A 24,193-nucleotide genomic window follows, 5' to 3' on the forward strand; every position below is an offset into this window, starting at 1 on the left:
AAAGCTTGAAATTTTGCTATGTAGGCAGTTCTGTATTCTGATCAACCTAAATCCTGCATTGCGAAGGACATGGCTTGGGGTCACCTGCCAGTACATCTCCCTGACCATTGTCTTGTTTGAGTCACTTTTCTTTTACTGTAGAACTACTTCAACTGCAACTCTGCTGTCACAGGATAGTCTAGTGCAAATATGTATCTCCCCCAGCAGACACTTCCACAAATATATGCTTCCCCCAACAAATGCTCCCTACTATCCCTGGATATTGAGTACTGCCAGCAAGGGGTGTACTGAAAGTGGCAGAAAACATACCATGTGTGAGATGTTATTTGGTGTCACATCAACCGCTCTGTCATTCATTCAACATTGAATCATCTCCCCTGTGGGAAAGGTTAGGCTGTATCTTACACCATATTCTGTCTGATTTTTACTAGGACATAGAAAAATATTTGCTCTTCTTTGTGTTGCATCTACCAGCATTTAAATTTGCATTGTTTCTTCTAATCGCTACTTGTTTAGCGCAGTGCAATGTTGGACAAATGCCTCTGTGAAGCAATTGTGACTGATCTTTATTTAGCAAGGACCTGGAGGATCACCCTTTGAGGTTGGAAAGTATTTTGTAGTAGTGAAAAGCCTCCTATGGTGCCTCCCTATCTGAGCAACTTTAGCAGCTTTTCATTTGCTCATTCAAATAACATCAACCTCAATGCTTTCACGTACATAGGAGTTATTATCTCTGTTTGGGGTCCCAGAAAAGAAGACAAATCAATTTCCCAGGACCTGCTACAAGATTGCAACACTTTCAGAAATTTTTTTTTGGTTTACATTTACTAGAACTGCTTTGCTGGGACCTTATGCTGTGTGACTCTCGTCCACTCAAAGCCTAAACTGCCCTCTGTTCCTTCACCTTTTACCCATTAAAAACAAATAACATGACTTTATATCCACAAAACAATGACACAGTAAAGAACTTTGGCTCCTGCCAATGCAGAGTCCAATCAGATTATAAAAAAATATTTGTTAAAAAAAAGACTACAAAATTACATTTACTGTTACTTGTGATTTCACTTTCCTTTCTCCCTGGTCTCTGCACAGTAGATTATGTTACTAAGTTAGAAACTTCAGTTGTCATGTCATTGTACATAACATATGCTAGCAGCTGGAGGAGGAAATGTCATTGAATAATTACAGACAACAAGGGCTGGAGAGATCCTTGAGAGTCCATCCCAATGCTTGGTTCAGGTAATCCAGATTGTAATTACATCTCAAAAACAGATGCTTAACAGTTTTTAAAAGTTGGTGATGATGAAGGTACTGCAAACTCCACAGTCATTCTCATCTAGTACTGTCCACACCATTAGAAAGTCTGTTGTATGTCTAATATAAGTGGTGGAGTTCAGAGAATTAAATTCCTCTTTATGGATAACTTCAATCTTGAAGATTATGTTATACAAATCTTTTTTTAAGACTGCTTCTTTCAATTTTTCATTACAGATTGTGTTTTGTATTCCTAGCCTTATTTTCCCAGCTCTTCTGTAAAGCTCTCCTGGAATGCACCACACATAACTGGATGTGGTGCTCCAGGCTGAGGCTTTGCCCCTGGCAAACACAATGGAAGTACTATTTATTATGTCTTACAGTTTTACACGTGCCAATAGCACACTGAGTGTCTACTTTCCCAACAAAGTCATCTGCTGTATGATTGAGGGTCAGATGAAATGCCCTTCAGAGAGAAAGTGCAAACAATTGAAAGTGAGAAGGCTGTGCCAGGGCAGGGAGCTCTTGGCTCCCATGTCCTAGGCTTGCTTTCATCACTCAGCCAATGGAACATGAAAAATGCAAATCAGTTATGTAACTAGTAATTGTGAAAGTTTCCAAGAGAAAAAGGTACCTCTCCCGTGGTTACAGCTAGTAACAAAATACCTGTAGCCATCTGTGTCTCTCCACTAACCATTCATTTAAGCAGTAGGAGACTTGGCAGACCTGTCTTCACCACTGCAGAGACCAGAAGTGAAATGATTTTCCATTTTAAGCAGCAGTGGAAGTAGCAAAACAGGAATGAATGCACAAAAAGCAGAGCTCCCCAGAAAAATGGTTTGAGGGCTGCCTTCTTTTGCTTAAAAAAAAAGAACAAAAAATGTGTGAGGAAATTTAGGAGCAGTAAGTTTAGGGTCTGGGATGTATTTAATTAAATTGTAGCCCTGCACAGCCCTTGGGAGAGAACTGGCATAAAGCTGGGATAAAGCTGTTCTAAGAATGTGTAATCAGTAGCACATGTGGCAAGATGCTGAGCACCTAAGTCAGTGCTGGTATGACGCAGATGCCAGGTTCAAGGCAGCTTGCCAAAAGTAGCCCACTGTCTGTTGACAAAAGCATTACGTACCTCATACGTAGTATGAATTGGGTTGAGAATACAACAGAAGACTTTATTCAGAGGACCCATGCAAAAGTCACCAGTAGGAACAAAAGTTAACCTGAATTCTTCTGTATTCAAAAGTACACAGTTGAGAACTAGCAATTAGGTTGTTAATAAACTAAGAAATGTGATTGGGTGCAAGATATAACATGAGAGCAGGAACTGATTTTCAGCAGAGGTAATAAAACCCATCTGCCTACAGAAGGAGCTGCCCAACTCAAGATCAGAGTGGAACTAAAGTCCTTCTTAAAAGGAGGCAGAAATTGGAGAAGTCAGAAAACCAAAGCAGCTGCACCAAAGTGCAAATGACTTTGGTGATGTTAGAATCAGTCCAAATGATCTCTGTGCAAAAAGAAAGAAAGGAGCCATTCAAAGTTTATCTGAAGTAAGATCGTACTTGCTGTAGTTATATAACCTGTAAAGAACTAGCCAGGTACAAGGAGTTTCAGGAGGGGATTAGAATGTGAACACCAGTTCTGAGGTGGGACTTCGTAGCTAGGTTCTGTGAGGCCCACCTGCAAAGACAACTTTGCAACATTGTGATTAGAGCAGGAGTTTTGTAGGCCATCCTTTAACAAGTGAAATGTAACATTTGCGGGAACGTCTGTAATACTCGGATTGCTTTAGAGAACTATTTTCATTGTATGAAGCACTTGCGGCATACCAGAACCCAAATTTTGGATCCCTTATGCTTTATCGAGGATTGCATGCAAAGCCACATCCAGCTTCTTAATGAGGGCTGAACGGGTGTCACCCTCTTTCTCCACCAGCCAGTAAGCTTAAATAAAGGTTCTCAGCCTCCAGCCTTCCCCTGAGATGGGCGCGGGGAGCAATCCCGCAGGATGTGTTGCCCTTTCTGGGGCAAGGCATGCCATCAGCCTGCAAGGCAGCGGACTGACAGCGGCAGCAGGGCTGCACCGTGCGGATAGGTCCCTACAAGCACTCCTGGCAGCTCTTCAGTCAGAAACAGAAAGCACCGAGTGACCACAACACTCTGCCTTTAGGGGCAGCAAAAGAGCTGATTCCAAACTATTTCACAGGAAGCCCTGGGCTCTGCACCAGACTACTTCTGGTTCTCATCCAGTCTTCACGCACTGGTCACTGCCACCCGTACAGCGGCTGAGACCTGCCCTTTTGGATAGCCCCTTTCCTTCGGGACAGGCACTGGATGTGTGAGAACAAAGCCATGTGAAGCATGTATACTGAATCCATAATTTCTGCCCTGGTGATGCAAAGAAACATAGTTAGAATGGCACAGAACTGTGTAATACTACTACAACTGCTGAATCACCCGTGTAACCGTTCTGCCAAAAATAGTGAAGAGGCTATTTTAAAGAGCAAAGTGGCTATTTAAGCCCACCCTGCCCCTTTCTGTGCCTCCACACAGCAGGTAGATAAAGGTTCCTGTGCCGCCTCAGGAAAGTTCAGCCCCGGTACTGCTGCAGTGTTGCTGGTGCCCATAGGATCGTAAACCGAGGGGCAAAATCAGTGTCCTTACAGATAATGGTGAGGAGAAACTCTAAGGGCCGAGTGACCTGCTCGTTAACCGGGGAACGCTGAAACACCCGCCACAGCCGCTCCATTCTCCTGGGGCAGGAACGCTAATGGAAAACGTCGGCCAGCCCAGCAGCCCTCCAAGGCCAGCGGCGAGGGGAGACCTCTGACTGCAAGGTCAGCACGGTTAATCTTTTCCCCGGATAATTACAGCCGGCTCGGCGCCCCCTTCGAACCAACTGCGGCTTCGCATCCACCCCTTCCACACCCCGCTCCTGGCTCGGCCCCTCGGGCCAGCCCGCCCCGGGGCGGAGCCCCGCGTTCCCCAAAAGCCGCCGCGGCCGCGGGGAGCAGCGCTGGGATTTGGGAGCGGTGGGGTCGGCGCGGCAGGACGTGGGGGTCGGGCAGGGCTCGGTGGTGAGTGGGGAGGTGGCGGCGGCTGCTGCTGCTCTCAGCTCTCGGAGGGTGGGACGCTATTTTTCTTGTGTAGTAGTAGCTGTTGCCACCCTAGACCTGAATTCGCTTTTAATAGTTAAAATTGCTATAAGCTCGAGTGTACTGCGAGCTTAATACGCTAGCGATGTTCTCGACCAACGTGTAATTCGATGTGGGACTTTTCAAGCCTGCTCCCTGTCGGGGAACTATCGAGTTGTTTAAGTGATTCGTTCTTTCATGGAACTCGGACTTTTGGGTTTAGTCCAGTCACGCTGTGGTTAAAAGAAAGAGGATTCCCTTCTGACCACCGCAGAAAGTGCGTGGATGAATCTCTCTATTAATTCAACCCAATGTTCTTTACGGTCGAGTATCCCCTCTGTCATTGTTGATGTTCAGGGTATGGCAACATGTATTTTGTAAAGGCAATATCTTTCTAGTAAAAGTGGAGATATTAATTTTTTTCTATAATGATGGCTGGATTATCTTTTTAAGTAGTTTGCCACTCACTCAGCTGATACAGAATTGTTCTGAGGAGACACTTACTATTTTTATTGATATAGGGAAGAAGTTCTGACTAAGAAGCAAACCAAGAATTTGGAATATAAGCGGGAAATGAGACACCTGTGGTCATGGGGCGAAATTACTGGATGGTGTGTCTTTTTGATTTTTTTTTTTTTCCTGAGAAAAACTCTGTATCTTTGCTTTATCTTTTTCTTCTTCTTCATACTTCTTTCTAAAGTATGGAAACCTTGAAGAAGGGGGCTGGAGGTTAGAAATTGAAAGATTCATATGGTTAGTTTAGCATACTGGCAGGAGATGAGACTTGAAAGCCTTTCATATGTACAGACCTTGACCTTCACCTTGGGATCTGTCAAAGGAACAGTGTGCTATAAAATTTTGCATTAGAGTATCTTATTTATATATTAAAGCTTCAACTAATATTTGTAAATCTGTGTGCAAATTGAAAACTTTATTTGATTGTGCTCAGAATTATGTTTAAAAAGTGAGTAGCCTCCATTGCTTAGGCAGAGTGAAATATGAAATGAACAGGAAAAGGATCTATTTTTGTTTTATATGTGTTGTGGTATTTATGATAGATGAAATCTTGATTTAGTATGTTTAGGGGGCTTAACTGTCAGTTTTGATGAGTTTCTCAGGTGTAAAGATCAGGTGTGTAGCAGATAGTGGGCAAACTGAGCTTGGCTTTGTCTCTGTTAATTAAATGATCTGCCATTAATCATGGCAGAACAGGATTATGAGGAACTTGGAGCTGGAACTGGCCTCCCTCTGATACAATGTCATATTCACGTGGCTCTGCCTCCTTTGTATTGAAAAGCTGGCATGGTCTAAGCCTGTGTGTCCAGACCTCTGTACTGCACTCTTTTTGGCAGTATAGTAGGGTGACCTTAGTTGCCTTGTCTTTTTTTTTTTTAAATTATGTTCTTTGCAGCAGTGTAAAGAATAAGAAGGATTTCTGTGCATGTAGGTGTTGAGCATGTAAAATTGTCATTTTAGCTTCTTTCCTTTCCTCGTGTGTCAGAAGAGCCAGGTAACTCATCATGAAGTAAAGATGATAAAAGGAAAACTGGAGCTGCAGAAATTGTTCAGGCCTGCTGAGTGTCTGCAACTCTAAAAATTCATTTAGGTGCTGGGTTATTGGCATTTCTGGAGGAAGTGACTAAAGAGGGTTCAGCTGTACAAAAGGCAGGGTTAAGCAATGGGTGTATTTGTGATATTTTCCAGGTAGGCACTACAAGTGATAAAGCAGGGAAGAATAAGAGGGAGTATAAGTGCCAAGGGAGGTATTTTCAAGTACAATTTTCCCATAAAATTAATTGGCAAAAATAACTGTAGAATGCAATGTTTAGGGGGGTATAATAGAAAATGGGGAATGAAAAATACTTATATTGTGAGGAAGGGGAAAAATAAGATGTTGAGAGAAATACTTGTTTTTGGGAAGGGCAATCTGGTGTGGGCTGGACTAGTTTGGTTTTGAAGTTCTTATCTCTTTTCTAACATAATTGGATTACTTCAACATCTTGCAAAGCATATGCTATAGTTAATGACAAATTGTGGTTGCTTTCTCAAATTCAATAATTGACACAATTTTCATGTAACATTCACAAGAATTAATATTGTGAACACTGGTAGCAGAAATAGGTCTGAATGGAAGCAAAATTGTGTATATGCACCCTAGTGCAAGTGTACTAGCTTGGCTCATGCTAAATAACATTGGTAACTGGAAAAAAGCAAGTTCTGTAATGACTGCAGCATGTAGTCAGACTAGTTCAGCTTAGTAAAAATCCTTGGAGGCTATTCACTGCAGTGCTCCTTAACATTATGCCTGGGAGACGACCTGCTTTAACCTTTCATGGTGAGGAGAGTGGTGGCCCAAACACATAGCAGGCACTGATTTAAACCCAGGTGCTTTTCTGTGGTATTCCTGTCTTTCTTCTTATTGTCAAGTGTATTAAATGTGGGGTTTTTTACTCTTATGGTTTTTTTAACTCTTTATTCATATTTGAAAGGCCCATTTTAAATGGACCAGGCACAAAGTTTTTACAAAGTGTTAGCATGAATTTTTATGACATGTACTTACAGTAGTGTTAAATCTTCCTCTTTCACAGAAAGAGGAACCAATAATGCCAGCACTGAACTGGAAACCCTTTATCTATGGAGGTTTAGCATCAATCACTGCAGAATGTGGTAAGAGTTTGTTTTAACTGTTGACATGATTTTCTTTACTTGGACAGCCTCCATGTAAAACAAGTAGGGTTCCATGCTGCCAGTGACACAGTGGTATATGGTGGTCTGCAGCATAGAGTTTTTTTGCTTAATGCTGACTGAAGAGTTTCTCTTATCTCTGTTGCAATGCCAGAACACTTGTGTCTATAAACTCTCATCCCTGGTGAATCTTGTTTTCTATACATATTTTGCTTCTGTGTTTTATTATTTGGTGTTGTTTGATCTGTTCCTAGACAGTGGTCATAAGTAGATACAGCTTCTGCTTTGCTGCAGTTGACTAGTTACACTCTTAACTTGTAGATTTTTCTCTTAGCTTTACTGGATATCTGTGTTGCAGTTTAAATAATCTTTTCTTGAATGTAAGTGGTTGCTTAGATTTGAACACTTGAAAATTCAATAGTGAGCAACACAGAATAATTGCTGTATTGAGACAGTGCATCTGATGTTTTAGGCTTCCTCTAAAGGCAAACCTTAAATATCCACATTTTTGTAGACTTGTATTTGAAATGCATGTATATGAAAGTAAAGGAAATCTGGATATTCATTGTAGTAGGACATGGTTGGGCACGTGGTGGGCTTGCATGAAAGGTCTGTCTAGTAAAGTAGAGGCAGTATAAAATTACACTTAAAACTATTATCTTTTGTTTTCATAGAGTAGTTTGTGTTGGAAGGTCATCTGGTCCAGCCCCCCTGCTTTGAGCCGGGACATCTTCAATTAGATCAAGTTGCTCAAAGCCTTGTCCATTCCAACTTTGCATGATTGCAGAGATGGGAAGGGTTTTTACTTAGTGAATTTGTACAAACTTGAATTTGAAACCTGTCATTATTTGACTTGACTGAATATGGCCAATAATGCCAAAAGCGTAAGGAAGACATACAATTCATGAAAGCTTTGCTTGTCTGGTAAGCCTCATTTAAACAGATGTAGTTAATCCTGACTCCTGTTAGTACTTAAGTGAGTATGGGATGTTGAGGTGGTCCTTTCCTGGATGGATAGAGTTTCTGAACCCTTTCATGAGGGGAGCATGGAGAATATGAATTGAACATAACAGCAGTAGGCTACAGGAAAGCAGTAACAGAAATAGGTACTGCTGCTATTGCTTTTTCAGATACTAGGCCAGAATCTGTATAGTGTGTCCTACAGAATTTGCCTTCAGTGAAGTCCTCTTCAAAGGGGTTGGTAGAATACATGTGCAAACTCAGTGCTTGATTGGGATTGCAAAGTCCTGTTCAGTGTGGCTGCTGGCAACCAGGCAATGCTGTGTTGCCTGAAAATATAGTGAATGTGAACACAGGAGGTAGGCAGGGTGTCTGTCAGGCCTTTAGAAGAAACAAGGTGATAGAATGTGAATCACTTAAAAGAAAGTTTTGGTAAGAAAAGCTTCTTTCCCATGGGAGTACTTTTATATATTATGATATATAATGAAAGTTGCTGTTCCTTGTATGATGTTCTCTGTTGTCTTTGGTTAGGTAGGTACTTTGTTAATTTTCTCATTGGTTTTTCCTTTAAGGTACTTTCCCCATTGATCTGACCAAAACACGTCTTCAGGTTCAAGGTCAAGTTAATGATGCCAAATATAAAGAGATTCGCTACCGTGGAATGGTGCATGCGCTGGTCAGAATATGCAGAGAAGAAGGGTTGAAAGCCTTGTACTCTGGGTAAGAGTAACTGAGTTGCAGCAATGGCTTATGAACAGTCTATTGGTAAAAGTATTTGCCCATTGTGTGTGAATTTTTGGGCTTCAGGATTGCAAGGTATTTGGCTAGCCTTAATCTGGAAGATGGAGGACCCAGCTTTGATACCTTCAGTGCTGCACACTGCCATAGCATTTAATGTTTTAAAAATAGCCCCTCAAGCAACAAAACCTACATGAAACACAATACCTAAGCATAAGGTTATTTTCTACAGTGCTGCTGTGGTTGTTCCATCTCCTGGAATTAAAATTGGAATTACCTTTGCCTATAAATGAGCATGCTTTACTTCAAAACATGCAGGATGGTGGGGGAGCTACATTTCAGACATGACTGCCAGCTATTTTATAGTTTACAAGTTGAAGCATGGTCTAATAGTAATAATCCCTTCACAGTTCATTCATGTTCTTGCAGGCTCTATTTAAAAAAATAAAAACCAAAACCTAACAAGCTCCAAAGCTTGTTTTGTTTATAATGAGTTTAAATTGTTGATTTAAATGAACAAGCCTTTCTTTGCTATATATCTCTGCACTAGGAAGAATTTTCTGATGAGTTTTTGAGATCTTGAGCATAAACATTATTGCTGCTTGTTTTCACAGGATTGCACCTGCAATGCTACGACAAGCTTCATATGGAACTATAAAAATAGGCACATACCAGAGCTTAAAAAGAATGTTTGTTGAGCATCCAGAAGGTGAGTGGTTATTTTCTTTTTAATTCAGGACTGATTTGCTTGAAGCCAATTCCATTTGGTATCTTACTGTACCATTTGAACAAGATTACCAAGATTACCAAGACATTCCTTACACCAGTTACAGCAAAGTTAGTCAGCAAGGGTAACTCATCAGAGCAGGTTTTATGGCTTCTGTAACTGGCTCTCTCTGGTTAAATGAGGGAAGGCATCATCCTGTCCTAATGCATCTTAAGTTTTGTAAATCTGCAGCTAAAATCTTTGTTTGTGAAACAGATGAAACCCTCATGATGAATGTTCTGTGTGGCGTTCTTTCTGGAGTAATCTCATCATCTATTGCCAACCCTACAGATGTCTTAAAGGTAATTACGTAGAGCTTGTCTTTTAGCTTTTGTTCTCTCCTGAAGTAAAAACAGTCTCCTGATGAATATAGGATTTGTTTTGTGACCCTGTTTATTATCATTTCTTAATTTCTAAAGAATCAGTAACATCCTGAATTCTTGGAACCTCCTTCTGGTCCATACTAATCATTTGGAAGCATGTGTGAGCAAGGTGAATGCTGGGGAGGTAGTTAGATCCTCATGTTTCTGCTTGTGGGGGGAGAATAACTTTGATGTTATGGTGTTTGTGCAGAAGCCACACTCTGTATTTCATCTATACTTCTTGGTAACACTGTTATACTTGTATGTTGCTAGAGCTCAAAATAGGTGAATATCAGTTCAGAGGCAAGAGTTCCAGGGAATGCTACTAGTACTGTATGATTCCTTAGCACTGTAGAGAGGCTTTGCAAACCTTTGTTCCAAGGAAATGGCATTCCAGCATCAGTCATTTAAAGTGAATTAGTGAAACAACCAGCTCTTTAAGAATCTGTTAGCTTGATCATAGTCAGTTACTTGAAAGGGTTGATGGGTTTATCTTATAAAACTGGAGCTTGTGACTTACAAAGCTGCTCCTAATGAAAAGGAAGTCAAGAAAACTCTCTATGTTTTCCTGAAATTACTAAAAAGCTTTGTCCTTCATAGCGCTAGTGCGGTTATGTAGTGGCATTTCAAACATAAGCTTGTATTTCCCGTGTGGCTTCAATTAGTTACTTCCTAAAATTATATCCACCCACCAAGTCACTTGTTGACAACCTGTGTATACAAGTTACCTTGACAGGTCCCTAAGGATGATCTTATAAATCTACAGGGTTGAAGACCATGGTTCTCATGGCTGAAACATTAATCTGTTTAACCTTTCATTTCAACATGTTCCTGTGAGAACACTGTAAAGGACATCCTGCAAAACCCATCTGCCAGTCTTATCTAAATGGAGCAGTGTACCCATACAGAAATAGAAGTGACTTAATGCAGCTAAGAATTCTACCACATACTTCTTCAAAATTAGCAGCTGCATGGGGATAGTTAAGGCAAAAGATTGCACTTATATAGTTGTGATAATGCCAGCTCTTGCTTTTATACTTAGAGAAATTGACTTTACTACTTGCAATTGTATCTTGATAGTTCAATGTAGTTTTATTATTTTTTTTGTTATATTTATTTTTTTAATTGTATCTTCTAATGAACCTCAGATCAGAATGCAAGCTCAAGGTAGAACAATTCAAGGAGGAATGATGGGCAACTTCATACAGATCTACCAAAACGAAGGCACTAAAGGATTATGGAAGGCAAGTTTTTTTAGTTCTATCTTACACTTCAACTACATTTCCTTGTTCAATTGAATGTCATGTGTTCTTACAGTGTTTTCAGCTGAAATATGGAGGATGTAACGTCTGTCATTTGCCATGACTGCTTCACTGCTGGTGTCTCAGTGCTTATTGGTGAAGGGTTACAGCCAGCCTTGTGTGTGAGGATTAGCTGCCACTTAGGAGAGGGAGGACAAATGCAGGGTTCAATTAGGGTGACTGGCTCTAGGAACAGTTCAACAACCTTTTGCCTGACACCTCTTAATCTGTACATTCTGTCTGTTTTAAAACATATGCTAAAGAATATTTGGAAGTGAAGGAGCTGCTGAGCATCCCTTCTAGCTCAGGAACTCTCATATTCAGTTTCACAGGTTGTCTCTTGGGCCAGTTATAGTCAATGACTGTACAACAACTGAAGAGCCAAAAATTGACCATTGTTTTGAGCAGCTGGAGAATAGGAATGTTTTTCCATTAGTGTGCTTTTCTCACAGTTTCTTGATCTTCAGTTTTCTGTTCATCCTCCTTACTTTATCAGTTTTTCAGCTAGCAGCAAAGGAATGGAGGTTTTAGCTGACTGTTGATGCAAAAATTGAGATGTTAAGCAGAGATGGTAAATAACTTAAAGGATCTGAAGTTTCCATTCTGTATGGAGAAGTGATTTATGTTATTTCAAATTTGTGGTTTTGGAGTACATACATCTAAGACTTGTACTAATTAGCCTTATTTGAATTTGCAAGGTTCTTAACACATTTGTAGTGTTTTGCTTTGTATTATAAGAGTTTGGCTTTTCTAACAGTGCACAAAGGTTGACTTTAAACTCCAACTATATCCTTCCTTTTGCCAGGGAGTATCATTGACAGCACAGAGAGCTGCTATTGTTGTTGGAGTAGAGCTGCCAGTATATGACCTTACCAAGAAGCACATAATTCTGTCTGGACATATGGGAGATACAGTATATACTCACTTCCTGTAAGTTTGTATAACTGTTTGTATAGCTCATTATTAGATAATTCTTGCTGCAGGGGAGAGGAGTATTTTTATTTTTAATCATCTGTCTAGATGTGTACATTTATTTCTGATGTGTTTATAATTTTTAGGGTAATAGCATCTCAAATGGTAGCGTGGAAGCTAATTTTATTTAGCACTTGAATTTAGCTTTCTTTTGAAACATGGCAATTTGTTTTGTGGGTGGTCTGAATCATTCAACTGTGCAAATTGAGGTTGGAAGAAATTTACAGTCAAATATTATTCCCTGGGGTATGAACATCTTTCCAAGCATAATGTATATAAGGGCTATATAGCAAATTTTCAAAATTATGTTTTTATAGTAAGTGAAAAGTAACTTTTCACATCCATTAGCTGATTTAATTTTTTTAGTAAAAGCATTAAATAGTCATTATTACTGTGTGTTTCCTGGGAAGGGGAAGTTCTTATACATCTGTGTGGTAGATCAGGTTTCATTAAACCCTTCTTTTACTAGTTCCAGTTTTCTTTGTGGGTTAGCTGGAGCCCTTGCATCCAACCCAGTTGATGTTGTAAGAACACGTATGATGAATCAGAAAAGCCAAAACCATGGGGGACACTCAGCCTACAAGGGCACTTTGGATTGCTTGTTACAGGTAAGTAGGTCAGGTATCATCATAAATAGAAACTGTTGCCACCAAGCAATGGTTTTGCTGTGGAGCTCAAAATTGTTCTGTTTTCCCTAGTAACTTAGACATGCTTTTTGCCATAATATTTAAAAGGACTATACTGTCAGTAATGCACTCAACTGTGAAAAGTATCTATCTTGATAGAAAGGCAGGAAGAAAGTTAGTGTCTGTTGCAGAACCTTCCTTTCTTTGGGTGCTTGGATGAGGAGAGGAAGGCTCTCAGCAGCACTGTCTTGCTCAACTTTATACTATGTCAGGCTGACAGGAAATTACCATTTCATAGGTCAGCCCTTGAAGAACAAGATCTTCTGAAACAGATGGTTTTCTATGTTGCTTACTGCATAATGCAAAGCCTAGTACAGCCAGAGGCAAGGTCAGCCTCTGATTTTGATCACTTTGATTTGGTTTCTGAAGTCTCTGTGGTATGAGGTGGGACCATGATGGCCTTGTACATGAAGAATGGGTAGTAAGCTGTTGCTGTCCAACTGTTTACTGAACAGTCAAAGTCACATCGTCCAGGGAAATTTGAGGTCCATAAAGCAAACTGAAATATTTCAAGGGACTGCCAAATGTTAGCTACAGGTTTACATGCAGCAAATTTCAAGGGGCTGTCAAATGTCAACTGCAAGCTTACATCTAATGAAATGTATTTCTTTGTCCTGTCAGACAATACATTTAAATTAAGGTTACAGGACTAAGCCACCCCTTTGTCTGGTACAGTCTTGTTAGCTGACATGCTGTCTGGATTTTTCACAAAAAAAGAATTACATAAGTGTGTTCTTATGTTTTTTGGTTTTTTTCTCCCTAGACATGGAAGAATGAAGGCTTTTTTGCTCTGTATAAAGGCTTTTGGCCAAACTGGTTAAGACTTGGTCCTTGGAATATCATTGTATCCTTTGCAGAGGTGTGCAAAATGACTAAGTTAGCCATACAACAGCAAATACTGTTTTTTACAGAATTACTCAGTGTGGGAAGTGTCATATCAGCACAGATATTCTCTTTTCTTATGAATGGAAAATTGTGCAGTTGAGAGTTTGGTTTTTTTTTCAGTCAACTGCTTATAGACAGTTTGAATTTTATTCACATGTAGTCAACACTAAAATATGATCTTGCAAAATAATTTTCTGTTCTTCCAATTTCATACCTGCCCATTTTCTTTGTTATGAGCCTAGTTTTAATCAAAGTTGACCAAGTGAATTAGGAATGGGAGCTCTTTCCAGAACTGGGGAAACTGTTGGCAGTTACTGATGCAGTCTTTTTGTTTTTGCTTATCTTAGTCTCACAGTTTTGGCTTTTTTCAGGAGCCAGCTGATCAGAGCCCTGGGAAGTAGGTTGGTAGAAGTGTTTTTTACAATAAACAAACCTTCTTTAGCCCATCAAAGCTAAAGTGATTAAAGACTCTTAAGGGCTTTTGCAGTATTTTTATGGCAGCTTTTGCAGGACTGCTTCCTCTGTCCTGGGTTTAAGATCCTGAGGAAGATGGACGGGAAAGTATTTTGTGTCACCAGCCTTTAAGCAAATTTCATTGTTCTGCCTAGTATTGTGTAAAAATGTGGCCAACATGCAGCATGGCAAAGGAAGGAAAAAGGAGTGGAACACAGTTGCACACAGATGCAGCTAACCTTCAGTAGTGAAGGGACCAGTTTTCACTGCATGAACAGGAAACAGTTTTCCTTAATCAGCTGCGCCAGTTCTTTCTGACATATGAACAGCTGAAGAAATTGGATGCCTGACATGCTGAGCTGTGTACAGAATTCTGTTCATGTACTGTCTGAGTTTAGAGCAATGTGCAAGTTGTCTTGAGTGTTTGCTCTTTATTGTCCGAGCTGCTGGCGCCAAAGGAAGAGGTCACTGCAAGACTGAATGAGAAGAACCTGGAAGTGATTTCAAGGCAAACTGGCTCCTGTAAACCATGGTTTGTGCACGTGATTCAGTGGATGATGTGCACTGTTTTTCAGACTGAACCAAACATGGTGGAATACCTTCTGTCAAATGTTTCAATGCTCTTGAATGTAAAGATCTGCAATGCAACTTTGTGCATCTGAGTCTCAAAGCATAGTTTTATAAGAGTCAAAGACAAGGTTTTTTTCTTTATTTCCATAGATTTCCATAAAGGAAGGAAAAGAAAAATATTTCTGTAAAGGAAAAAAGTATTTCTGTAAGGGAAGATAAGCAGAACTGAGGAGTTGGGCTTTTCCTGCTTTCAGAAATGTATGCAATTGGATTGTAATAGTTTAAAGCTTCCAGTTAACTGGAAGTGTCACAAGACATCTTTGCTGGCTTTCAGGTTGGCACAATAACTACTGCAGTGTAAAATCTGTTTCTGGTTTTGAAGCTTTCCTGTGTTCTAAGTCCTGAGATGTCTGCATAATTTTCTGGGAATAATCCAGCTTCATTAGCAAGTGTGGTTGCTACAGTTGACAGTTTTGCATAGCTTGAAGAAAGTTTTTTTTTTTTCTTCCATGTATAATTCTTGATTTCAGCATAAGTGCTTCTTAAACATATTCATATGGAAATTGCTGGTAGGAATGAAGTTCAAACAAGTTCATGCCCATCTGCTGATCTTGCAGAGAAACTTCCCATGCCTCTTCCGTCCTTGGGAAGAATTATTGGTTACTGGCTATTTTACACTGAGCAGTCAGGCTCGCTCATGTGGGTGCCTATGTGACAAGAACCAACCCCTCCAAAAGTAAATCTACTATAAAGATTGCTTTCCTCCTTTAAAAAGACCCCCAAGTCCAGAACTAGTGAACACTTTCATATACCAAAGATGCTAAAGTTGCTGTTACATGCAAGGAAACACTTGATGTAGAAATCAACCACAGCTTCTATAAACATTACCTTTAGGCTTAAAGGTATATGAAAACTTTAGGGCTGTTAACTCAACAGTTACATCAAGCTTCTTAAGTGCTGTTGTTGAATTCCAGGAAAAAGGAGTATGTGAGATGCAAATTGCAGGACTGATCTTCTGTGTTTACAGAGGGCAGCAAAGCAGGATCAATAGCTTTGGATTTTTGTGGCCTTGTGTTAATCTTTTACACATTTTTCATAGAATCATGCATTCCACTTAAAGAAGTTTCATTGAGATATCAAAATTGCTGTAATCACTTAAAATTACTAATTTTGAATGCACAAATAGAATTTTTAAATGCACAAGGCACTTTCTTTCCGAAGGTAAAACATTTTCTATATATAGGGGTATGCTGATGTGCAGTGTTTCCCCTTACAACTGTTTCTGTGCTTTAATAAAAAAAAGTGTAAATATTTTTGTATGCTGTGTAAGTAAAGTATATGTTTTTCAGGCCTATTAAAAGCATTAAAATGTAAAGTGTGATGATTTAGAACTGCTTTCAGTTTTGAAGTTTCAAATACTTCAAGAAGTTTGGAGAAGTTTGCCACTTTGGAGTGACAGTAACTGCACTGTACCAATTAATCTGTGGGGAAGCTGCAGAGGCATAACTGGACAAGATGGACTGGAATTGACTGCAAATTCCCAAAGGCACCAAAATGGTGAAATAGGAGTTCAGGATCTCAGCTGAATGTGAACCATGAGTGTGCCCAGCTGCCTGAGAAGGCCAATGGCATCCTGGCCTCTATCAGCAGCAGTGTGGCCAGCAGGACCAGGGCAGGGACTGTCTGCCTGTACCTGGGACTGGTGAAGCTGCATTTTGTTATAAAGGAGAGCTTGACTAGGCCAATATTCAAGCAGCAATCAATTTATTAATTAATATGGTAAAGTATGAGCAATACAGTGCTGGGTACAGTGGGGGAAGTTTTCCTTCCAACTGCACACCGATAGTTGAGGCTTACAGGTATTTGTAGGGGTACTCATAAGCTTTCTCAGCAGTTTCTATTCCAAATTTTTACATTACAATTCTATACATTATTGTGATTTATTTTCTCAGAATGTATCCCAGGAGTCTCCCATCTGGTGGGGTCCAGCTTCCAGATGTGGGTCCACTATAAATCTTATGACAGTGATGTCCAGCTTCCCTTGGTCGAAACTACTGAGTTGATGTTCATCTTCCTTTCCCAAGCTGCTTTTCACTGTTTTGTTAAGGCCTCAAGATAAGCATGTTTCCTTTTTATATGTTCTAAAGCTATAGTTTCAAAGATCCTTACTACAAGCAATATTCTAAAATTATACTTCAAAAGGTTACTATTGCAAAACTCAGCTACAAGCAGAAAGTTCTTGTCAAAAAGCAACATCCTAAAGCTTTAATTCAAATGCTCCTAAATCTACTTAAGACTTATAGAAGTTAATTGCAAACAAAGGATAGGTTCAAAGGCATTCTTCCATGCTTTATTTTCCTCAGTTATTTATTAGAATTTATCTTTATAACTGTCCCATGGTTGGGACACAATCACAAGTATGTTGCCTGTATGTACCTGCCACAAAACACAGCTTTGTATTTCACAATTTCAAGTGCTCTGTCCAATTCTGGGCCTACACTTTGGGAAGGATATTGAGGTGCTGGCGTGTGTCCAGGAAAGGGCAGTGGAGCTGGGGAAGGGTCTGGAGCACAAATCCTGTGAGAATGGGCTGGGAGAGCTGGAGGTGTTCAAGCTGGGGCAAAGGAGGCACAGGAGGGACTTTACCACTTCTAAAACTGCCTGAAAGGAGGGTACAACCAGATGGGATTGGTTTCTTCTCCCTGGAAACCAGCGACGGGACAAGAGGCCAAAGCCTTAAACTGCACCGGGGGAGGTTTAGGCTGGACATCAGGGGCAGGTTCTTCTCCGAAAGGGTGGAGTCACCGTCCCTGGCGGTGTTAAAGGAATGACTGGACGTGGCACTCATGCCTAGGTGACATGCTAGGCTTTGGTCACAGGTTGGCCCGGACGACGCGAGGTCCTTTCCAGGCCACTCTGTGATGCTGTGGATCCTCCCGGCCGCCAGGGGGGGCCATCCCGCCCGCTCGCCCCTCGTGACGCACTTCTCTGCCCCGTGCCCATGACGTCTCTGCCACGCGACGCGGCGCGGCGCGCTCCGAGCCTCCCCCGGAAGCGCCGCCCCGCTCCCGGCGTTCCGCCGCGCTCCGGGCGCCGCTCCCGGCCCGTCCCGGCCCGGCCGCCCGTCCCGCCGCCGGCAGCATGCTGGAGCCGCCGCCCGCGGAGCCGCCGCCCGCGGGCAGGGACGTGCGCGACCGCCTCAGCCTCTGGGACCGCCGCCCGCAGCCCACCGCGCCGCTCAGCGATCGCCAGACCGACTCGGTGCTGGAGCTGAAGGCGGCGGCCGAGAACCTGCCGGTGCCTGCCGAGGTGAGGCGGCGGCGCTGCCCGGTCCGGAGGGGTGGAGGGCGGGAGCGAGGGCGGGAGTGGCCGCGGTGCCACGTCGTCAGGCGGGCGGCGGTGACGGCCCAGAGCGGCTGGGCCTGCGGGGCCGCGGCCGCTGCTGCGGGGGGCTCAGCTGCGCTTCGCGTTCTGGGTCGCGCCCGCAGCCGCGTCCCCAAGCTCCCCCCTCCCTCCCTCGGGAGGGCTCCCTCTCTGGGAGCCTCCTGCCGCCCTGCCCGGCAGGGGTTTGTGAGGCAGCGGTGGGAGCTTTCCCCGAGAATCCACAGGCTTTCTCTGCCCGCCCTCGCCGCTTCCCTCAGACCACCGGCATTTCACCTGCTGAAGTTGGGAACTTCAGTCGTGAAGTTCATTCTTTTGGTCTTAAATTGATCCTTACTAATGCATGGCTTCTGGCGCCAACGTTATTTCCTGGTACGAATTGCAGGCTCTCGATTGAGATGAGGAAAGCCAGGAATAGGGGTAAAAACGTTAATAATTTGTCAGCACCATAGAATACATGGCCTCCCACGGTGTAAAATTCCAAACTCTGATAAAGTGATTACTTATGAACGTTCCCTTTTCTGCAAAGGGGAATGGAACAGAATGCTTGCATTCCTAAGTGCACTTTTCAGGAGAGGATTTGTATTTAAACAGGATTGTAGTGTAAGATAAGTGCCATAAAATCAACAAAGCCTGCTCTCAGCAAGTATCTGAAAGCTCAGAACTGCAAAAGGGAGAGTATAAAGCCATTCCTTCCTCAAATGCACCTGTTTCATTTAATCCTTCCTGGTTGTGCTTTTTTGTGTCAGCAGAATGCAAAAAGTAAATATTGGCAGGCATCCAAAATGATTGTAGAAGGATATCCTGCTGCCAGATGATGTTTTTAAGGATCTAAACCAGCTTTGCAACAAGGCAGGTACTGTATTTGCTAGTGAGGACAGCAGCCAAGACATTGAGTTCTTCAGAGACCTGGGACAGTGTTGTGTCAGCTGTCCTGAAGCAGCAGGCTCTGATGGATTCACCTTTCCCTCTGTATTAGACACCAGAGGAACCCTGGCTGCCCTGCTGGGGTCAGCCCTGTTTTGGGTGGAGAGGTGTGTGGAAGTTGGACAATATATGGCAATCTGGTTTTTTCTCAAATAGTTGAAATACTGATGGCTCTTTTTCTGTTGGGCTAATATTTCCAGGCAGGGAATGTTTTACTAAGCGAGTTGTTTTCTAGAGAGATACCAATTCGTAGTTAAGCAGTATTTTCTGGTTTTACTCTACTGATGTTCTCAGAAAACATACAATTCATCATCATGTAATTGAAGAGGGTATTATATTAGTTAAGTGTATATAATAGTATTTTTCTTCTTGAATTAATTTTTTCCATATAGACTAATTAGTAGTCTCTGATCATACTTAAATACAATTTACCTTGAGTTAATTTTTTCCATGTTTTTCTTGCTTAAACAAAATAATTGTGACTAAAATATAATTCCTGTTCAGCAGAGCTGTTCCTTGTCTTCTGAATAAATTATGACAGCGATCTTGAATTTTCCTTGAATGTCTGGCAAAAAAACCTGACAGTTCCTGTGTGGTGTTTCTAAATGTGTGGATGTTGTAGTTGTTGGTGTAATGGTTGGACTCAGTGGTCTCAGAGGTTTTTTCTAAACTTAATGTTTCAGTGATTATCATATTGATAGGTAAAATGTCCATTGCATTTTTTTCTTCAAAAGTAGATGCCTGTAATTTTCTTATCCTACTGCTTTGGATTGCTTTATAGTTGAGCTGCACCTATGAAGGGATTCTCAGTGAGTTATGTGACCAAAGTTTGTGGTGTTTTGTGAGCAGCTGCCCATCGAGGACTTGTGCAGCCTGACGTCCCAGTCGCTGCCTGTTCTGCTGACAGCTGCAGTGCCAGAATCCACAGAGGATGTCCTTCTGAAGGGATTTGCAGCACTAGGGATGGAGGATGAAAGAATTGAAACAGCACAGCAGGTAAGTGAATGACCTCCAAGATGCAGTGATCTTCAGAGAATTCTGTTAGTTTCTGTGTGTCTCACCTAGCTTTTGGTGGGTTTGCTAAACCTTTTCAAGATGCATAAGGGGGAGCTTGGGGGGAAAACAACACTGAAGTCTTAGCTCTGAAGTGACAGGTACTTTTTGCATTTGGAGTGGAAACTAATGTGAGAATAAGGCACCCCTTCAGTAAAGTGGTGTTGCTCTTGAAGTAGAAGAACCTACACTATCTAATGTGATACCCTTGTTCTTGTGCAAATAAAGCCAGATGAAATCCAGTCTTTACCATTTTAACTCAGTGAAGGAATAGAATGGAGTATTTCAGTTGGAATGGACCCACAGTGAGGAATTAGTTTCCTAGATTAATAACTGAATTCTGAAACAGCTCTGTTTTTAACAAAAGCTCATCTTCATTTCATAGATCATAGATTTGATTTTTTTTAATTGATTGCATGTGATATCTATATTGTTCACACCATAAAATCTCTTCTAGTTCTTCTCCTGGTTTGCTCAGGTGCAAACACAGATGGATCAAGATGAAGGTGCCAAGTATAGGTACGTGCTCTTCCTCAGTTCTTTTCACTATAAGCAGTTCCACCCTTGAAGGACTTCATCTTGTCCATTAATGTTACCACATGCTCACATTCAGCTGGTGGGGAGTGGGGGAATGTGTGGGAGCAGCTGAGGCTTTCCAAGGCTGTGTGCCTCACTCCCAAAGGCCACTGCCCAAGTGGCAGAGCAGTTAAGGGGATGCAGATTTCCTTCTGAACTGCCCAGTATAGGCAGGTGGAAATTAGTTTTGGCTTACAGACAGGGCTGTAGACAAAGGCAGTCTAAGAGCTTTCCTATGATTTTTCAATTGCTGCTGCTATTGGAATGTCATCCTCTGATTGTGACTAAAAAATAATAAATATCTGTGTAAGCAGATGTGGCTGGTGGTAATTTCTGTTGTCACCATTTGGCTCATCAGTCACTATGGTTGTCATTCTGTATCTACATTCCCTGCATTCCTTGACACTTTGCTCAACTCCAGTTTAGAGTCTTGCCATTCTCATCTGTTTCTGTGTAACTGACTTTTCCATCAGGCTCAGCAGAACCCTTTCCCTCTGACTTCAACAGTTACTCCTTGGGAATCTGAAGTACAGCTAAATGGCTTACCTACATCTGCTCGTGGCTTTTATAGAAACTGGCTTCTGTTTTGACACTTCACAGACTTGCCCTTGGCCACAAGGAGATGCTGCTGTACTCCCTCTTCAGTTCTTCCTCTGCTTTTCTTTGGGCTATTTCTTTCTCTTTTGCTCTGACATTTGAGGACATGACTTTTCTTAAAAGCAGAGGGTGAGGCATATACTGATCCTGTGATCTGCTCGTTAAGAACCTACAAGGAGTAGCAGGCTTGCACTTTGTCAGTTGGCATGTTTGTAACGGTGCACACAGGTGCTCAAATGTTCCATGGATGCACAGTGGTTTGTAGGATGGCCAGTATGCTATTCTCTGCAGGAGTCCAAAGGTGCAGAAGGAAAATGAATAATTTCTTTGCCTGTTGCACATGGATACAGGGAATTGCATTACTTGCAGCTTTGTACATGGTAAAGTAGAACTCTGAAGTTTTAGCTGACATCCAACAGTAATTAATTTTTAATATGCTTTAGATAAGCTGAATGCTTGACATAACATCTAGTATCATTTAGAGGTTTTGTCTGCATTGAGCCTTGGACAGATCTGGTGACACTAGACACTCGATCTATTTCATCTAAGCCTCTTTCAATCCTCACAGTAAGTTTTGAATCCTCTAGATAATTTCAGCTACTTCAGGAGAGAAAAAGTAATTTCTAAATGGAAAGTGAAAATGAGTAGAAGAGACCCAAATTAACACGCCTGTTGGGAGCAAGGCAGGTAGAATTTGGCTGCTTGCAGAAGTCAGTGTGTTTGTGCTGCCCATTTAGACAGTATTCACATGCTCCAGACCAGTTGTGGTGCAAGCTGCTGCTTTCTAGGTAGGCTTGCTGTAAGGAATGTCAGGGAGATGGAGTAGCTATTCCAGACCCTTCAGCTCTGTTATTTCTGAGATAATGAAACATCTGCTTTTTGTGCACTCTTGCTTGATGCAAGTGATCTCCTATTCCTGGAAGGAGAAAAGTGGTGGCAATGTCCCTGCAGGCAGCTGGATTTGCAAATACAGAAAGGGAAATTTTACTTCTGTTATCTGTTGATTCTCTTTTTTTCTAGACAGATGAGGGATTACTTGTCTGGCTTTCAGGAGCAGTGTGATGCTATCTTGGATGATGTGAATAGTGCCCTTCAGCACTTGGAGTCACTGCAAAAACAGTATCTTTTTGTGTCCACAAAGACAGGAACACTGCATGAGGCCTGTGAACAGCTTTTGAAAGAGCAGGTAATCTTTGATGGAAGGATTACTGGGAGCTGCTAAGACATCTTAAATGACAGTTTCATTTTCTTGGGCTGGGAAAATATGTGAGCTGTGGTAACAATGCATCCATTTGCTTTGGACCTAATTTTTTGGGAGTGTTTCACCTGAAACTGGGGTGTGAGGCTCTGCAGTCAAATATTCAGTATGTGTCAATATATGTTTTAATGAAGAAAGTTAGCTGAGGGCAGTTTTTGTAACTGATGCCTGACTGATGCAAACTGTATTGGAATTAATAATTAATATCATTTGCAGAAATATTTTGAGCTGCTTTCTGCAAGATCCTTAAAGTTGGGAACTTATTTCCCAGATACTTTCTTTTCCTGATGAACTGCTGCAACAGTGATACAACGAATGTTTTTTTTCATAGTCAGACTGGATAAGAGATGTTTTAAGACTCCAGTCCTGAGATACAGGATTTTTACAATTCTCTGTAGTACTGATGGCAGCACTGCTGTTTGTATGCAGCATTGTCTGTGGGATACTGACAAACCTGTAGTATATATATATTTTAAATACACTACTGAAAAAAATGTGTCAGTCTCTGGCAAGAGAGCAAGAGAGCACTGGTGTATTTTGCATCTTTTGTTGTACTTAATTAGTTGCAAGTTGCTTGGAGCTATTGAGCAATGGTGTGTGCTGAAAGCTGAAAGGGAGGCTTAATAATTTTATACATTATATATTATATACACGTGTGTGTATATATATATTTAAGCCACTTGCTAGGTTGATAATTTTCTTTTATTTATTGTTTCTTTAATAGTCAGAACTTGTTGACCTGGCTGAAAATATCCAGCAGAAACTTTCTTACTTTAATGAGCTGGAAAATATCAACACTGTAAGTATTATTTCATTGTTAATAGTCTTAGAAAATGAAAGTATACCAGTCTGTTGAACTTAGTCACCAACAGTAATGTGCTTAGGTTCCTTACAATGATGCTTTGTCTTGTTTTCCAAAGAAATTGAATTCCCCTACGCTGTCTGTGAACAGTGAAGGATTCATTCCCATGCTGGCTAAGCTTGATGATTGTATTGCATATATTTCATCACATGTAAGTCATTCTGTATTTTTGGTTAAAAATGTCACAACTATGTGTTCATACTTTTGTAATAGTTTTTTTTCCTATAAGAAGTTTTCTATGCCAAATACAGGAAGAAGTTAAGGATGGTGCTTTATAAATGTAGGAAATTTTTATTGAATATACTTATTATTCTTCTTAATTTTTGTAAAATACTGCTTTTAGTTTGTACAAGCTGGCTAGTTATGTATTTTAAGTTTTGATAAATTTTTGACTCTTACTATTTCTATTTAAAATGGATGTTTTTTTCTTTCTTTCAGCCAAATTTTAAAGACTATCCTGTATATTTGACGAAGTTTAAACAATGCCTTTCTAAAGCTATGCACCTTATCAAGACATACACTGTGAATACACTACAGAACCTCACAACCCAGTTAATGAAAAGGGTAAGGTGAACCAGCAAGTGGGAAGTGGAGCTGTACTGAAATGCCTATTATAACATCAAAGAGTTCTCTTTTTACTTTTTTTGAAGGTGGGATGTGTCAGCAGATTTTTGTGAAAATAGGTCAGGGCAAACACTACGGTGTTTGTGTAGGTTGTCCAATACTCAGCCAAGTATGAGGGAGATCTAGTGATCCAAAAGATTTAAAAGTAGGAATAAT

At 41.1% G+C, this 24,193-nt stretch overlaps 2 protein-coding genes across 9 annotated transcripts in view; both read left to right on the top strand.

Moving 5' to 3' along the window:
* SLC25A30 (solute carrier family 25 member 30) overlaps positions 1 to 16,134 on the top strand; it is a 32,992-nt gene extending 16,858 nt beyond the window's left edge. Inside the window, exons 1-11 of one of the 6 annotated variants that reach the window (XM_077173676.1) lie at positions 4,191 to 4,324; positions 4,903 to 4,992; positions 6,970 to 7,048; positions 8,599 to 8,746; positions 9,379 to 9,473; positions 9,747 to 9,832; positions 11,041 to 11,140; positions 12,003 to 12,123; positions 12,635 to 12,773; positions 13,615 to 13,695; positions 14,498 to 16,134. In XM_077173676.1, coding sequence (XP_077029791.1) covers positions 4,972 to 4,992; positions 6,970 to 7,048; positions 8,599 to 8,746; positions 9,379 to 9,473; positions 9,747 to 9,832; positions 11,041 to 11,140; positions 12,003 to 12,123; positions 12,635 to 12,773; positions 13,615 to 13,695; positions 14,498 to 14,539 — 912 coding nt within the window. In that variant the 5' untranslated portion in view covers positions 4,191 to 4,324; positions 4,903 to 4,971 and the 3' untranslated portion in view covers positions 14,540 to 16,134. Of the gene's footprint in view, positions 1 to 4,190; positions 4,325 to 4,365; positions 4,659 to 4,902; positions 4,993 to 6,969; positions 7,049 to 8,598; positions 8,747 to 9,378; positions 9,474 to 9,746; positions 9,833 to 11,040; positions 11,141 to 12,002; positions 12,124 to 12,634; positions 12,774 to 13,614; positions 13,696 to 14,497 lie in introns of those variants that run through there. The other 5 variants (XM_077173677.1, XM_077173679.1, XM_077173680.1 and 2 more) reach the window with 5 other exon arrangements.
* A 1,652-nt stretch (positions 16,135 to 17,786) lies between these two features.
* The window catches only part of COG3 (component of oligomeric golgi complex 3), a 30,812-nt gene continuing 24,405 nt past the window's right edge, over positions 17,787 to 24,193 (top strand). Inside the window, exons 1-7 of one of the 3 annotated variants that reach the window (XM_054653130.2) lie at positions 17,787 to 18,068; positions 19,917 to 20,063; positions 20,578 to 20,639; positions 22,314 to 22,479; positions 23,276 to 23,350; positions 23,472 to 23,564; positions 23,852 to 23,977. In XM_054653130.2, the coding sequence (XP_054509105.2) occupies positions 17,901 to 18,068; positions 19,917 to 20,063; positions 20,578 to 20,639; positions 22,314 to 22,479; positions 23,276 to 23,350; positions 23,472 to 23,564; positions 23,852 to 23,977 (837 nt within the window). In that variant the 5' untranslated portion in view covers positions 17,787 to 17,900. Of the gene's footprint in view, positions 18,069 to 18,411; positions 18,513 to 19,916; positions 20,064 to 20,577; positions 20,640 to 22,313; positions 22,480 to 23,275; positions 23,351 to 23,471; positions 23,565 to 23,851; positions 23,978 to 24,193 lie in introns of those variants that run through there. The other 2 variants (XM_054653150.2, XM_077173683.1) reach the window with 2 other exon arrangements.

The sequence above is a fragment of the Agelaius phoeniceus genome, chromosome 2 (genome assembly GCF_051311805.1).
Source record: "Agelaius phoeniceus isolate bAgePho1 chromosome 2, bAgePho1.hap1, whole genome shotgun sequence".
In the NCBI taxonomy this organism is placed as follows: domain Eukaryota; kingdom Metazoa; phylum Chordata; class Aves; order Passeriformes; family Icteridae; genus Agelaius; species Agelaius phoeniceus.